This window comes from Mchenga conophoros, linkage group LG5 (genome assembly GCF_057382185.1).
Source record: "Mchenga conophoros isolate Kocher_MC1m ecotype Shallow Benthic linkage group LG5, M_conophoros_male_GT1.1, whole genome shotgun sequence".
Classification (NCBI taxonomy): domain Eukaryota; kingdom Metazoa; phylum Chordata; class Actinopteri; order Cichliformes; family Cichlidae; genus Mchenga; species Mchenga conophoros.
Genome location: NC_140530.1, coordinates 22,652,689 through 22,670,259, shown reverse-complemented (window position 1 = coordinate 22,670,259; position 17,571 = coordinate 22,652,689). Strand labels below are relative to the sequence as shown.

Sequence of the window (17,571 nt, the reverse complement as noted above, 5' to 3'; positions counted from 1 at the left end):
ATGACTGTATATGAGTGTAACGCATCACTTCCTTTACAAAATCTCCTGCAATCACATTACTAACCTGACGCATTAGAGCTGCAAATGAGTAAAAAAGCAAAGCCAGCTTGTTATTATGACTTTAACTTTCAATAATGGTATAGCGCTTCTATTTTTTGTTAACATTAAAGTCATAAAATGAACCCATTTTGTCCTTGATCCCTGTAAGTGGCTGTATGAATGAGCGCAGTGACTCATCCTTCCAAGGCAAAGACAATCAGTGGGCATCGTAGGAAAGGTAGAGCATCCCGTACAGACACTCATTTCCTGTCAGCTTCTCTGAGTGTTTGTGTGTCTGACCCTGCCCTCAACAATGAAGCTACAGTGAGGAAGGAAAGGGCAGCCAAAACTCAAAGCAATGTTCCGGTTAAACATGTTTAAATGACAAAATTATTGTGAATTGAAATCGGAGCTTGATTCAGTTCAGGTAATGCATCCCATTCAACTTTTGAACCAACATGGCGACACAGGTTGAACATGTGACCCAATTCAGTCTTATTTGATCTGGTTTGGATAAATCACACGCTGGAAACAGTTAAAATCTTGTGGTAAATGGATATTTTTGTTGGCAACGATAACGTTTAACTACAAATACTCATCTAAAGTTAGGAGAAAATGTGTATCAGTCGAGGCATGAGGCAGTTTTACGGCCTTGGAGGAAGTAAGTACAATGATTTTATAGCCAAGGCTTGTCTGAATGGTTGCCGTAGTCTTTTCCTGGCTGTGTAACATTTTTCCCTCATCTCTTTTGCTTCTACAATGCTATAAATAGTAAAAATAGAGATAGTGGCCCACACTCATTCTTAACTTAAACATAATCATTCATGTGGTTATGAGATAAATAGGGACCAAGAGGGGTAAAAGAGGCCTGAAACACATGACAGCATAAAGGTGGTGTGATTGCTGGAGAGTCTATCTCAGAAAATGAGCCAAAATGTTGCTGTATGACACAATTAGACCATATGAAAATAACTCATACACACAGGAGTGACAGTGGAGGTAACAGTTGCACAACACAAGGAAAACTAACCATGGCAATCTGCAGAGTAAAAAACAAAGAAGTATAGCACAACTACAGATCAGCTCATAAATATTAAAATCAGGTCATGTTTCATTTTCCTTGCCACGAACATGAACGGCCTTAAGAGGCATGCTGCATACAAATGTTTCAAATATAAGTAACTGATTTGCCAGATTTATAATACATTTTCCACTCTGCCATGGTCCCATCACAGGCTGAAATCTCAGCAGGGCTGATCTCACAAAGAAGCCATTCAAAGTGACTTGTGCACGTTAACACCACACACATACACGCACAAGCACAGCTTTCAGGCAGTCTAAACTTTTACCGAACTTGAACTCCCACAAAACCCTGCAGTGACCGCATAAAAAGTAGTTCTCAGGTTACAAACTCACCCAAAATAGGCCTTAAGTACATAGTAGTGATATCTAGTGACGTAGATTATAGTTTAGAATGGTTACACACACTTGAACGGCTGTGATGAATTCAGTGTCATGCTTTAGGGAAAGGCGAGAACATTGAAAAGTATAACTTGTTTCATTGTAATACTATGTTTTTTCATATATGACCAGTACTATTGTATTTCTCATCAGAACCTGCAGTTTAAAAGTCATACTTGTAAAATCTGTCAACAGTTTCTAAAAAAAACCACACCAGATGAGATAGTTAGTCATGAAAATAGCTATTCTTTACAATTCAGGGAAACCTTTTAAAAGCAGTGAGTCACTGAAAAGTCACTGAAAGTGATAATCTTCCCATGAGGACTCATAACTGTACCCAATTCCAATATGTACACATTAAAAAGAATCACATAAGAACCCTTTAAACCCCCTAATTTTGCAGTGAGAATCATCATTATTGCAAACCAGAACTTCTCAAAATATGGGGTCGAGCCCCAAAATGATCCACAAGCCTGTTTCTAGTGGGTTCCCGCATGAAATAAGTAATAATATGCTTTCAAAGTCAAGAAAAAAAAAACACTACTGTCTTTCCTGGAAATGAGGGCTTTTTTTTAAGGGACGTCCTTAAAGCGCAGTAATTTTCAGAAAAAGTAATCTGTGTACAGGAAACAGACGCAAAGACTTCTGGCGCTAGTGGGCTGAGCAATCAAAACAATCTCTCCGTGTTCTGATTGAAGAGAATGGGACCGATGCCAGACTCTTCAACACGCTTCATCGGGGAGAGGGGGTGGACAGAAGGGGGTGGGAACAAATGCAAGAGATGGAGAGAAATGATAGGGATGAGGTGGAGACTGATAGAAGAAGAGGTGAGAAAGGGGGTAGAAGTTGGGGAGAGAGAGAAAAGAGGAGGAAGGCATTTTCTTCTTCACTTGTTGCTTCTCTCATTTCACCTTAAATTGTTTTCTTTTCATCTCCAGTCCTCTTTTGACGTCCATTCTTTCTTCATGCTTGTCTTTTCTACGATCTCCACTGTCTCTTATCTCTTATGTTTCTCAGTATTTTAATCTGGCTCTCATGCTTTTCTTTCACCCCCTCCTCCTCATCGATGTGTTATTAGGGAGAAAGTACATGGGATTTTCCCACAGTTCAACAGGACCAATCCCAACCCCCACCACCCACACGCACTCGTTTTCTGTCTTTCCCCCCGATTCCCTCTGTCTCATGTCAGAGGGGAAAGTCTTGAAGAAAACCACCCATATTCCACCACAAAGTATTCTGGGTGTTTGCTGGAACTTTATGCCGCTCGTTGTTCCGTCAACATTGACTGTGCGCTTCTATGGCAACACAATAATTAGAGGAAGGTTATGGGACGAAAATATCTCTGCTTCGGGATTAAAACGGCATCTTTGCTTAATGATTTAGGTCCTGTTTGGTTTTGCTTTTAGAGAAATCCCAATGATGAAATTAAAATTTCCACAAGAGGATAAAACCATTCTGAAACTGTGTGAAAAAAACATATTGGTACGAATTTCCCAGGGTTGTAAAACTTCCAGGACCAATCTAAGAGCTATGTAGCCATTAATCTCTGCCCCACTGTTTAGGTTTCAGTCATGGTTGGAGTAGGCAAAGCAAGAAGCTCAGAAATCTGTTTGGTCAGCCATGAAGCCGATATGAAACAAGCTGCCCAAACAATTTCAACTACACTCTAGAGAGCCTGAAAAAAAGAGCCAACTGGACTTCTTTAGGTTTGTGAAGATGTTTCACCTCTCATCCAAGAGGCTTCTTCAGTTCTAAAAGCAAACGATAAAGAGCCACAGGTATTTGACCCCAAGTGGCAGCTGTCCCCTTAGACCTGGTCCAATTTTTGTCTAAGACACAAACTCTCAAACACAAGATGAAAAAAAATGTATGCTGTGTATACTCTGCAGTGAGGTGTGGTCGGACCTCTGCATAGGTAAAACTAAACAGCCATTTCACAAATGCACAGTACAACATATAAGAACCACCTAAACAACAGACTTAGCTGTACGTGTGCACCTAAAGGACAAACTACAGATGGTTTAAGAGAGGAGTAAAGGAGGCCATCTTTGTCCACTGTGAGTAACCGTCACTGAAGAAAAGTGATGGCTTACAACATGAGCTGTCAGCCACTTCCAGTGCAGTCTTGATTTCTCTTCCCAGGCAACCCCACTCGCACCTCGTCTCTGGTGACCTCAGTAAGTCACATGATAGGTTGAGGAAAGATCTCACAGGGGTTTCACCTTTAACCACCAGTGATGGTAATGACCCATGACTTCTTTCACCCCATGGCTCATGTCAGTCGTCACATGACCCAAAGTCAATGAGCCTCAGGAATACATTCAAGGGGACAACCCCCATTAAGGGTTAAGTACCTGAGACCCCACCAATTTGTTTTTAAAACTGAAGAAGTCTCTTCAATGGGAGCTGAAACATCTTCACAAATCTAACTAATGCTGTTACCTCAGTCCAGCAGTAACTAGTTTCCACAGGTGAAGGCTAGCGGCTGATTTGATGAATGGCCTCTTTACTATTAATGTCCAACTCCATTGCAACAATCTAATCCAACAATCTGACCAATTAGTATATTTTGGGCTAGGGTTGTGCTAATGGTGATGTCAGGAATTGACAAGTGAAAGTCCGCCCATTTTTAGGTTATTTTCCATATTAAGTTAATCTTATTATTATGACATTAACATTAAACTGAATTTGTCTCAGTGTTGTTTTCATGTTGAATCTCCACATATAAAAGACGCTTATAACACAGATGTGTCTGGACGTGTACGGGCAGGCAAACAAGTTCATGCCCAGACTTCTGACTTTTAAAATTAATGTGGAGCAGCGACACTGATCCAGCACAATGAAATGAGAAAAACAGGGGATATTTCTAACTGGTGGACTGATTTTTTGGGACTCTGCATTTACAGAGAAGCTCATTTATCAATCTCCTTAACTTTTTTAAAAACACATTAATCACTTTTGTTGGTGTAGGGAGGTCACCATAAAGAGCACAGATAAAAGAGATGGGTAAAATATTTCACTCAGAAAAAACAAAAAACAAAACAAAACTAGAACACATGGTTTAACTATCAGTCTGAGGTAAAGATGTAAAAACTTCATGCCATTTTAGCCTTTTCAGTGCTGTGTACAACTTTCCACTAACAACCTCCTGTTGGTGAGCAGCAGTGGTAGCAAAAAAATAGATTTATGATCCTGCAATCATGTCTGTTTTGTAACTTTCCAGTTATGCAGAGAAAAGAATGACTGAAAATCAACCAATCAACAGATTTTTGCTTGCATGCGGTCCTGGAGCTAACTAACAGTCTGTGGCCTGTGCGGATGGATAGGAAAGGGAACTGCTACAGCAAATTTCAATAAAATCAAAGAAGTTTTAAGAAGCACAGAGGAGAGGACTGATAATGACTGCAGTACAAAGCTTTTCATCACTCGTTTTAACGTCATTGCTGAGACAGTTTTATAAAAAATAAATAAATAATAAATTTCTGCAGCATGGGCTAAGGTGAAGTACAAACCAGAGTGCAAACATCAAAAAACACCATATATTTTTGAGGCTACAACCTGCATCATCATAGCTCTTTGGAGCACTTACTCACTATTAATGCACTACCACGCAGAGCTCTTTACTCCCACTTTCAAACCAGACCCCAACAACACTTCACCTGACAGTGGTGGCTAACATTATTTAAAAAAGACAAACAGAACAAACAAACAGAAACAAAACACAAAATTGGTGACAAGTGTGCTTAACTACTTTCAAAGAATACACACACAGCTCTCATTCCAGCTATACAAACATCAGTTTCTTGTCATTATGGCTCAAGGACCAGGTTTGCCACACTTAGCACATTTTGTGATCATGTCTCCACCTATTTGTGTGGGTGGGTGTATGTGTGGACGCAATCTACCTCTGCAGCCTGTGTCTCTTGGTGCAGCAGAGTCAGCCCCGTCAGGTCCTCCAGGAATGAATGGGAAGAATTAAAAACCTTGGACAGGAAGCTGAAACCTTCCCTCTCATAGTGGTCTAAGACCTAGATTAAAAAACAAAAGAAAACATAACAACAGTTAAAGGTTATTTAATCCAAAATGCAACTCTGGGGTATTACACCATTGTTTGAATTATGTGTGCTATGATACTACACTTCTGCTTTCACTGAAAGTAAACAGAAACAGCTGATCAGCATAAACTGATCGTGAACTGGCTAAGTAACTGGGAAAAATACAAAATGACTTAAAAACTTACAAGATAAAATCTCTAAATCTTCTCTTTCTGAAAATGTAGATGTCGCCGTGTGTGCTGACTAAACAGACGAAGCCCTCTTTTAGTTTGCTCAGGTGCAAGAGTTAAAAGGTTGGACTCACACAGGTGAAAAAAAGGTTCCACAACCTAAATGCACTGTTTGACCTTTACTGTGTTTTTTAGTAATATGTTACATCTTGCCAAAGGCGGTTATGAAATGTTTTCCTTCCCCACACATTACGCTTTTGGTGTCCTTATTAAATGTGCCTTGCACTGGAAAAGTAAGCCATGCTAAAGAATCACAACATGAGAAAATGTATCTTCAAAAACATTATTACATAAAAGCAGATCATAATTTTTGCATGGAAGAAACACTTTTTAAAAAAGGAACTTTTAAAACTCTGGCCCTCAGGCTTAACTTCTGTAACACCACAATTCGGCACCTCTACAATCACTCTGCGGTGTTTACCATAATCCCCTACAGTACAGACTTCAAATACCCACACCTTCTTTCCAAAAACCACACATCCACAGATCCTCTGCCCTCTGGACTACCCTGCTAGACTTAGCAAAGCCTTTCATAGATGCCTACAGACCCTCCCCTGCAGGTGTAGAGTTACCTCTGCTTCAGACAGCAACACAATGTGTGCATCACTGTCTGTGTGTGTGAGTTCGCAGACTGGCGTCTAGTCTTGGAGCCAGACACACCGCACACAATACACACTGATGTGTCCCCTCATTCATCTTTTCAACCTCTCTTTTCTTTCCTTCTTTCTCTTTTATTTCTTTGACTCTCCACTTCGATCCATGGGGTGTGTTATGTGAGACGCCAACGGCCATAACCCACTTTGTTGAAATGTAGCTTTTCATGACACAGGAAGCAACCTAATGACCATGACGATCTTGTGATAAAGTTAATAAAGTCACTGCACAAACACAGTACTAAGGGCATCAAACACACACCTTTTGGAAAAACATGTCCACAAAGGCTCTCTGCGTTTAGAGCATTTCCCATAAAAATGTAATTACATTGTTGTAAATGCTATAATTGGACACACAAAGAAATGAAAAGACTACAAAAAAAGGAGAAAATTTTGAAGTGTTTCGCGGTGCTGATGGCTTTAATAGTGATCATGTGCTGCTGCTGGATAGCATCAATTAAGCAAAACTACAAATTCACCAACAAACAAACATCTGGATGAGATGGGTTGCTGCATATATGGACATAAACGCTGACATATGGATTCACACGTGCACTTGTAGCAAAGCTTCCTTCCACTCGGGGCCACATAAATGCATCTCTGAGCTTTATTGACAGTTGGCAGGCCTCCTTTTTGAAGCTGGAACCATACAGAAGGCATTAACTGGAAGCATCACACACTACACGTGTGCCTCTAGCAGTTTCTAAAGATATCAAACAGTGGGTGGTCTTGGTGACACAGAGGACTCCTTTACAACCAAATTTTAAAGGACTCAAATTTGCTTGTAAACACTGAAGAATATGAGGGACCGGATGCTTTTCAAAGTACAGCTGCTTTAATGGTGGTTTAAGCTGGTTTCATTTTTAACTTAAGCACATAATTTACCAGGACTTTGTGTTTCCATAATGTGACACCTAATATATTCTGAATACTGTGAGTAAACAGTTCCTGCTGACTCACTTCCTCTGTTAACAAGAACGGCCATCATGCCTATGCAGACACATGCTTTAAAAACTCCATACTGACTCATTATTATAGGTTTGTGGGTGTAACGGTATTGGTGAAAAGGGACACTTTCGAGAAGGTACAGCTAGCAAAGAATGTGTAGCTGGAAGTTTTTTGAGTTTTTTTTCCTGGGCACATCAGCATAATCATCCTTCTTACCATCTTACCTACTCGCTAGAAGTGATGCCCTGCATCTTCATCCTCCTACCCATTATGAATTTCAAGTTAAAGGGTTACTATTTTGGACTACATCCACCGCAAAATGCAGACACACAAGCGCGAGCGGTTTAAACAAGATTTCCACTGAGCGTTCCCAAAATAGAAGCCCTTCTGGCAGCTGTGCAGCTCCGACTAAGGAGACTACCTTGAAGAGGAGATCAGGCAATCTAAAGGACTATTTTTTGTTTTTTCCCCAGGGCGCACTTGTGGTAACTTATGATTGCATCCTATGTTTTATATCTGATTATTTTCTATTAATTTTTTTGGTTGGTGCTTTAAAAACTTAATATCACACATCAGCAAAAGCAATGAAATGGAAATTCACCCCCTGACATAGCACAAAAAATACCCGCAGACTCTCTCTGGCTGTCCACTCCTTATATTCTTTGCTTTTCATCTTTACAATCTGTGGTTTAATAAGGACGATTTACTCTGAAGATAAAACAACACAAGCAAGTACAAGTTTAAAAGAGAGACCACCTTGACAGAGGAACACTGTGAGTTATGTTAGTGACCAGTTACAAATGTCGTCAGAACTTTACAACCCAAACAGAAAAAGTATATGTTTGCTATTAATAGTGGAAGCATATTTGGTGGTGTGTACAAGTAGCTGTAGTAAGAGGTATCTGGCACAGTTTTAGACAAAGCCACGTCAGCTGTGATTTACTCTTTGGCGTATAGTTTTATTGGCTTGTAGCCCCAGAGAGTTAGGAAATACACACACACACACACACACACACACACACACACACACACACACACACACACACACAGAGCGAAAAGCCCCAACTCTACAGGAACTGCTCCAGCCCAGACAGGGGCTGAATTGTTTTGTTTCCATAGAGACCTGGCAGCACACAGCTGACTGCGGCAGAAATACACGCAGAAAGACCTGCACTCGCTGTCTCTCTCTCTCACACACAAAAACCCACACATCCACACACTATTTAATACACCGATAGATGGACTAGAGGAACACACAATGGGAGGAGAGATGTGGGGGAGGAAGAGAAGTAAGGCAGAGAAGGTAAGATGTACGAGAGGAAAGAAGGAGATGTAAAACAGGACTAGACTGAAAAAAGAATAAAAGAAGAGACTGAAAGGATGATAAGCGAATGCAAAACAGATGGAAAAGATGTGTGAGTGGGATTAAACATATTCACCAGCTTCACTACATAACCTTTATCCCTGCCTCAGCAAAGGATCGTCTTTCCAAACTCATGTTGTTCATTGTTCCCAACTACACAGGCTTTACCCAATCCCTGTCAAACCATATGAAACCTCTGTGCAGACCGAATAATCTCATCAGTCACACAGGCAGAAACATGACACCTTAAGATGGGCTGGAACTGCAGACTTTTTTTCTTTTTTTTGTCAGAGCGTAGGTGGAAAAAAAACTTTTAGTGCACAAGCTAGCCAACTCCCTCCCCCTGCTGCCTCTTGGTTTCTCTCCCCGTCTTCACATGAAAGTGATAGATCTGGGGCTTTATGACCTCTTTATAGACACAAAGAGTGCATTGAGATCAGGGAAGAATGAAAGACTGAACCAGCCCGCCACTCATCACAACACCCTTGCTTTTAACGCTCTACTTCCTCTGCTTATAAACCCTCGATATTATTCCCATTTAAAAAAAACAAACAAACAAACAAACAAAAGCCACGAAATGACAAAAAAAACTTTCTCCTTCTTTAATTTGCACTTTTCTATCGCGACTCCCCTGGTTCCCAGTCTTACACCAGTGTAAAAACAATGAGTCACATTGCTACACACTTAGCCACACTGGCCAGTTGGATATCAACCTATTACGAGAAAAAACAAAACAAAACACAAAGGGCAATTTCTCTTACCCCACTTGGCCTTAGTTAGGATATGTGAACCCTTCAACAACCCATCTATGCACATGCACACACACACACACATACACACAGACAAAAAAAGAGAGAGCAGCAGTGGGAGCTAATTACACTCAACGACAGTTACTGACATCAATGAACAACTGCTGCCTGATTGTTACCATATGCTTTTACCAGCTTTTCTGTGTCTCTCTCTGTGTGGATTCAGTATTCCTCAAAGAACTGCATTTCAACACTGACTTCACAATGTGGAAATAGGAGAGATGGGAATCCCCCTATTTCTGTTAAGGCTGCAATTTGTGTTTGGAAACAATGTTGTCACATAATAACAGAATCTAATCTGATACTTCGATACTTTAAGCAGGGGATATATATAGACCTCACAGCCCATTGTTCATTGGTGCTAGTCTCAGAACAGAATCCATTTTTTGGGATTTCCTTACCTGGATGATTGAGGGATGCATCAAGGCACATCTACATTGTATCTACTTTTTTCTGGCAAAGTGCAGTTCAACATTAAAACACAGTCTTGCAGCAAAACTGGATTCAGAAACACATAATTAGAACTATTCAGTTACATTTGGTGCCACTTACAATGGGGGAGCAGGCAGTGCATTTGTCAAAGGCCAGGCTGGCAGGCAGGACATTATCGAACCTTGAAAGAAAGCCTCGAATCTGTGGAGGAGAATAAGACCCTTAAGAAAAGCAGACATTCTAATTATGTGATCAAGGTTTGACAACAGAGGGGACAAGCTGACATTAACAAAAGATAAACAACAAGAAAAACAAGCAGCTTTTGGAAGTCGGTGTGTTCACCAGGAGACTTGCTAGGAAATGGCAAATGTGATGCTTTTATTCCTTGAAAGCAAAAAGTAATGCTTCCACTGACAATCATGAAAATGCAAAACAAATTTTGCATTTTCATGATGAAAATGCAAAACAAATGACAAATTTTCATATGTGATGAAAATTTGCCAGCAATTTCTGTATGCTGTTTAAACTGAAAGCAGAGAGCACCCTCTGGTGTTATAAAGGCATGTTTCAATTTGATTCATTTCATCATCTTTAAGTGCTAAATGCCTTCACTCTTAATTAATCCTATACATGCATGTTGCAGTATCACTTTTCACATCACATTCTTGTAATCGCCTTCCTCATCCACCCCCAGCTTCCTGTTTTGTAATAAAAGCTTCAGCCAATAATGGGTTTTTTTTTGTTTTTTGTTTTTTTGATGACACACAAAACATGAGGAGCATGCAACAATTTCCTGGGTATAATTATCTGGTGGTGAGACTGACGAGTATATCAAACATTTGTGGCCAATTACTGCTGATGCCCAGTGACGGAGAAAAGGTGGAAATTCATGGCTTTTGGTGTTTCTAAGATCAAGAGCATCAGTGTTCGTCCTTATATGCACCAAACTCATTTCTTATGCTGTGTGTTAACCTGCAGTGACAGGTGACACACCATGTCCAGAGAGTAAGGTAAACTGTGGGAAGGGGGGGGGTCAGACCAGTGGATGAGCGTGGGCGAGTGAGACAGTCGTGAACAGACTCTATAGCTTTCTGTAGAGAGCATAAACTGACCACATATGACATATGTGTGTCAAGTAATGTGCTCAGTCGACGTCAGGCACAGTTCAACACGCGTTTGGATAACACATGAAGATTAACTGCTGTTTAAGCACGGCTCGTCAGACATGTCATTCAAGACTGTAAGACCACTAATTACTTCATGGAGTATCAAAGCATCCTTGAGTTACATCAAAGCAATCAAGGTGCATCATTTCCACTGAGAATCAGTGCTTTTGACTTCAAGGGATGATAATATATGTGCCGCTTTGGATCCCAGTTCAAGTTGCTCAACATTCCTCCCACATTAAGGCCATGCTTAATTTGATCATTTTATCCATTATCTACGTTGCAATTTTGATATTTTGGATTATTTTCTACCTTAGGCCCGGCTGTCCACCCCTTATATTCTTGTTTTTTGGGGACCGTAATTGAGGGACTGAAGATAAAAGGTCTTGGAGTTTGTGAAACTGGACAATATAGCTAAATCCAGTTTAATTCTATATATATCAGAGTAAAGTGCTATTGTAGTAGTTGTTACTTATAGTAACCCTTAATGTTGATTATTTGATTTAGCTTGGGCTTAACACACAGAAGTATCAAAAACATGTTGAGAACATCTCTCAAACACAGCTCTATTCAAGGGCACAAAATTGACAGTGCGCGTGAAAACGAGGGGAAGGCAATGGTATAGCTGCACTTCAGTTACAATGGAGATACAAGTGTGCAATTTTTGCAAATCACCAGAAGCTGTCACTGTGGCACCACAAAAAAAACCCAAACAAACTGCAGAGTGCTGTATAGGCACAGAGTGACGGGGGACTGAGCACCTCAGTCATTTATACATAAATGTGTGCGTCTCAAGCATATTACTTATTTTGCATTTTTCACTCCAATCATTTTTGCACCTTCTCTCTGTACATGAGCACACACATAAAATACCACATTTGAATGCCAATTTTTTTGATGGGTTGTTTGGCTGCCAGCAGATGTGTCAAGCAAAAGGCAGTTTTCATGATGATGAATATTGATGGTGATACGTAAATAGAGGAGATGAAAAACCACCATTTAGCCAGGAGCACAGTTTGTCCTAGGTAATTTGCAAAATCAATAAAAATATTTACACTTTTCTATTACATGAAAAAAAATGAATATATTACTAAACAAAATCCAATTTGAATGTGTCATTAGTCCAATCACGCTCAACACAATCCAAAAAACATTAAACAAAAAAAACCCACACACAAAAAAAACTTGCAAATTGAGTTTTACTAATGACAAACCAAAGAAAAAGAGCTACACAAAGATGCACTATTCAGATAAGCACACGGACCCTTTCTTTTTCCTTTCTTCTCCATAATAGCTGCTGCAACCAGCTCATTGATTATCACTATGAGCTATGACTTTGCCACAGCTTCCAGCTGAGCCTTGCCTGACCTCAAGTGCCGTGTTTCTCGAGCTATGAAAAAGAATTAATTTTGTTCTATTTGGCAGCACCAAATTCAAGTCTAGTTACTGCCTGTTATGACGAGCCATAGCGCCTTACTCTTGACTCATTTCTACAAAAGGACTGAAAGGCACTAATTCATAAAGCACAAAGACATGCAAATCTGCAGCTAAAGTTTGCATATCAGAAAATCTCTTCCTGTCCCAGAAAATGGGCTTCTGGCGCTCGGAAAGACTAAGATCTCTTAATTATGATGGTTTCCAGGCATGATGAAGTCTCCTCATTAGGAACCTTGAGTCATGTTTGATCTTTCAGTTTGAACATATTTAATGACTATTAAAGTCACCAAAATGGGAAACCTTTGTGTATTGTTACAGAATAAAAAACATCAGATGTAAGAATGTTGTCTCTACATATGTATGTTTGTACTGATGTGGACAAAAACCCAGCAGAATATTAAAAACTGAAAAAAAATAAATCACTGACTTGCCAAGCTGTTAAGGCAAGGTTGTGTGCAGGGCACTTAGTGAAATACTATAACAGCGAGGCTGCTGAATTACGCAACACTTCCATCATTTCTGCTTGTCCTTCTTTTCACAGAGTATGCATAACAACACAGCAAACTGTGCCCCTTTTCACTTGCTGAATCAAAACATAATCATTTCTTCTTGGGGTGAATGCTGAGATACTCCTTTGCAATTATCTCTCTTCTGCACTGTTGTTCTCTTTGCAGTCCCAAACTGGACTCTCAGTGAAATGCAGCTTTTTCAGAATGTTAAAGCAATACTTCAGCCTCCGCCTTCAGGATCTGCCACTTGTTCCCCTGAGTCACTGAGAGCTTTGTATGTAGGTGTCTGGAAAACTTTAATAGCCTGTAAATATGCTGACCCTGAATTCAACTTCAGCAATTACAGTTTACTGTCTGTTATGCAATTCTTTTTATTATTATTTTTAACTCTTACATGCATACTTTGGATTTTTAGCAACATTTTGCAAGTTATTAATTTCAGATTTTCATATGAGTGCATCTATATGTCTGACCTGATGTGGCACGAGACCGAGCGAGGTGGGAGGTTCGTTCATTCTGTCATCGCTGCTGCTGGCCACTGCATAGCCTCTGAAGGAGAAGAAAAGGGACATAAGTTTATATTCCTACACACATGCTTGTGCAATTTTGGCAGTTTTTAAGAAATAAGTAATAAATGAATAAATAAATAAGATGAAGAATTAAAACCAGCAAACCTGCTTAAACAACCTTCCACAGAAAATTATAATACACTGCATTCTGATGATTTTTTATTATACACAGCAAATCTAAATGTGCTGCTAAGAAACACTGACTTTGGTTTTCTATACTGAGAACTAATAGATCCTACTTCCTTGAATATTAAAAGGTTTTACATTTTTCATGTGATCTGAGAGCTCCTGCTCCCCAGTAAATGTAATCAGGGTTAAAAGGTTCTACTTTGTGTGGGTAACAATAAGTGAAATATCACATCTCGCGCTGAGCTGACAGTGGTTTTGCAAAGTCAGAAATCTCTGTCAAACTGCAGCAACATTAATCCTGAAGTGCCAATTTTCTAAAGCCAGTGGTTGCTATGGAGTAAGATTTCAAATGAGAGCTGGTGTAAGGGGCTTTTTTGGGATAAAGAGCTGGAAGAATTGGGGTTATACAGAAAGGCACAAACACAGCTACTAAGATAAAAACAAGGACACAGACAGTAGCTGAAGCAAGACACAGAGAGATCTTGGTGTAAAGCAAGGAGCTACATAAACACAGAAGTTCTGGAAAAAGCACATGGAAATTCACCTTCTCCTTTACTTTCTAAGCTTTTTATCCAGGACCGAAAGAACGGCTTTGTAACAGCTTATAACATCTCAAAAACATTCTGAGAGAAAATGGCTGTCTTATCAGGCCCAGCAAGCAGCCACTTTAGTATGATTTTCACCAAAAAGGGCACACACAATTCCATTTTCACAAAGACACACCCGTGCACATGACTACACACTTAATAGGCATGGACACATCCCCATTGGCGTTAAGAAAAAAATACACATTCTAAGAGACGGAAATATCGAGCTAGCACAGACTGCAAAGAGAACTTAAGGGCTGACTGAACCTCTGTGTTAGAGCTTTTGAAGCATGAAAATGAGAAAAAGCTCTTCGGGGGGGGGGGGGGGGGGGGGAGGACTGTGCTACAACCAAATTACCAATGCTACCTGCAGCGCAGTGAGACCTCAGCTGCTGTGCTGCTCCATCAAAAAGGTAACATCTCCCTTAGCTTTAAGCCTGGAGTGAAGCACTGATGAGAGTACTTCAGACAGGTACTGGTAATCAGGGCCGTTCACTAAGGGAGGAGAGTGCTAGCCCTCTAGTGTTTGCAAGGATGTTTTATTAAATCCAGATTGGAATGTGGACTGTGTGTGTAAAAGAAGAGGGCAGTATGACATAAAAACTTTTTTTCTACTATGATTCTGAGTATGATTTTTTTTCTAGCACCATGCTGAGAAGCATATATTGTATACCAGAAACACAAAAACCAGAGGTGTGACGCAAGAGTCAAGCAGACTGTGCTGAAAATAAACTCAAGTGTTCATTGGGAAATATCCACTGACACCGGTAAGAGACAAGAATACCTGCTGTCAACCTCTCACACTTTGCCCAACACTTCAACCTATGAATGCATGGCCAGACCATACATTTTAATACATAAAAGATGAAGGTTGCGTACAGGTCTAAAATGTCACGGCAAGGGTCAACCTTCAGTGTCAAAAAATAAAGCCAGTTTGACATTTAGCTAAAAACTCCAGATCGTCTAATGACTACGTGAGGCTGCTCCAAAAGTGACTCTTGTGTTAAAATATCGATCTAATGGCATTAAAAGCAGTCAAACCTTGATGCATAGCTCAGTATACACACGGTTTTTTCCCTTCTAACATATATAGTTTTTTCAAGTGTAAAATGTATCTAAGTGTAAACAGAATTTGTAAAATTTAACTAAAAATTTCACCACCAGGTGACAGTGTTTTACCAGAAAGTGTAAGTGTAGTTACCCTTATAGATGAAAGCAAGTAAATGCAGGTTTGGGGCTTTGACAGTGCAGCGCATTAGCGCTGATGCCTCACAGCAAGAAGGTTCTGGGTTCAAACTTCTTGGTTGGCTAAGGCTTTTCTATGGAGTTGGTATGTTCGCTCATGTTATGTTAAATGACGATGCTAGATTGGCTCCCAGTGTGGATGTGAGAGCAAAGAGTTTTCTGTTTTTCCATTAGTCTTAGACTGGGCTGGATATGATTGGGCTGTACCTTGCCTCTTACACTATGACTGCTGGGATAGGCTGGATCAAAGTGGTCTAAGATCCCCCAGCTAACAGTTTGTTACATAGCCATAGCCATGTCCTGCTGAGCTTAAATGAGCTGCTGTTTTATTTTTAAACAGACATACAGATGACAGAATTGTTAGCTCGTATGAAAATGAAATGTTTTAAAGTATTTTCTAAGTGCAGTTCAACAGAGCAAAGGATTTTTAACACAGTTTTTACAAACATACTAGTTTTATTTTGGATGCTGGCATTTACTTTGCACACAAATACAAAATTATTTTACAAAAACTACCCCTCCCCACCAATGCTAATACTGAGTTATATGTTGTTTTTGCTGGACAACAGCCTGCAGTTGTTTCTTGTAGGGAGCTGGTGAGGAGCTTTGTGGAGTGGTCTGGCAGAAATAACCTGCTTCTGAAGGTCAAGACAAAGAGATGGTGGTTGACCTTCGGAGGAAAGAAAATCTGTGACACGGCCCATTAACAACATGGGCAGCTACGGATACTTCTAAGTCCACCTGAATAGAACAGACTGAACTGGAAGATCAAAAGTGATGCTGCGTAGCAGAAGGTGACGAGCAGACTCCTCTTTCTGATGAAGTCCAGATACAGAACATGTTCGGCAAGATTTGGAGTTCTACCAGTTTGTGACAATTCCCCTATTTATTTTGCTGTTCTCTCCTGGGGGTCAGTGTCAGTGCCAGAGATGCCAACTGATTCGAAAGGCCAGAAGCATCATTGGCCAAAATTTGGAGGCGTCTGAGTCAATGAGGGACAGAAGGTCACTGAACAAACATGGACATCCCATCTCCCCTGCTCAACTCCACACCTGAGGAAGATTGCATTATAGATATTGCCTGTGTTATATCTTCTTTATTAATGTATTATTAACATTAATGTGTATTAATGTTCTTACTCTTCCTTTAAAAAAAACTGATAAGTGCCCGCATCACTTTTACTATAACTATGTTGTTTAGTTATTGTAGACTGAACCATTTTTATTCTTTTCATTCTTTCCTGCTGCCATAACACAATCATTTCCCATGTGGGATCAATAAAGTGTCTATGTATCTATATGCCTATCTACCTGTCTGTCAGTCTTGAGTCAATCCGCAGATTTTCAGGGGAATCCAAGTCAGGGCTTTGTGCAGGCCAGTCAGTACCATTGACATTGTTCTTCACCAGGTGGGATGTATGGTTGTTGTCTTATTGGAAGACAGCTATCCAGTTTTGACGCTGACTGCTTGAGGTTTTCTTTTAAAATCGTTTTTCTTCTTGACGAGATTCCCAGTTCCAGTCACACTCAAGGATCCTCAAAACATAATACTCCCACCACCAAGTTTCACTGTGGGTTGATGTTCTTACGCCTCTCCTTCTTTCTCCAAACATAAGCAGTGTCTCTGTAGCCAAATAGCTCTAGTTTTCAGTTTCTAGTTGTCTAGCTTTATGTGATTAAATGATGCACAATCTTCAGGTTGTTTCAAGTGTACTTGAGTCTGGCTTGAAGGTGTGTCCACGCAGAAATTGAGTTTTTCCTCAGTCTACAGCCTTGCAGTGCATTTCTGTGCAGGGTTTTAGCGACCTTCTTCTATGAATGAGTGAACTCTTTCACTTCCTACCTTTGCCAGGCTTGCTCTGTACTGTGTCGCTCTCTTTGAATTTCTTGATTATACTTCTCATTCCAGCTTTCGACAATTATAAACCTTGTGATAGCTT

At 40.1% G+C, this 17,571-nt stretch overlaps 1 protein-coding gene across 2 annotated transcripts in view; it reads right to left on the bottom strand.

Moving 5' to 3' along the window:
- Window positions 1-17,571, bottom strand: part of atg7 (ATG7 autophagy related 7 homolog (S. cerevisiae)) — a 58,033-nt gene that overhangs the window by 21,018 nt on the left and 19,444 nt on the right. For both annotated transcript variants that reach the window (XM_085274284.1, XM_085274285.1), the window contains exons 16-18: window positions 13,576-13,651; window positions 10,111-10,191; window positions 5,406-5,528 (exon numbers count right to left, since the gene is read on the bottom strand). In XM_085274284.1, coding sequence (XP_085130410.1) covers window positions 5,406-5,528; window positions 10,111-10,191; window positions 13,576-13,651 — 280 coding nt within the window. The remainder of the gene's footprint in view (window positions 1-5,405; window positions 5,529-10,110; window positions 10,192-13,575; window positions 13,652-17,571) is intronic.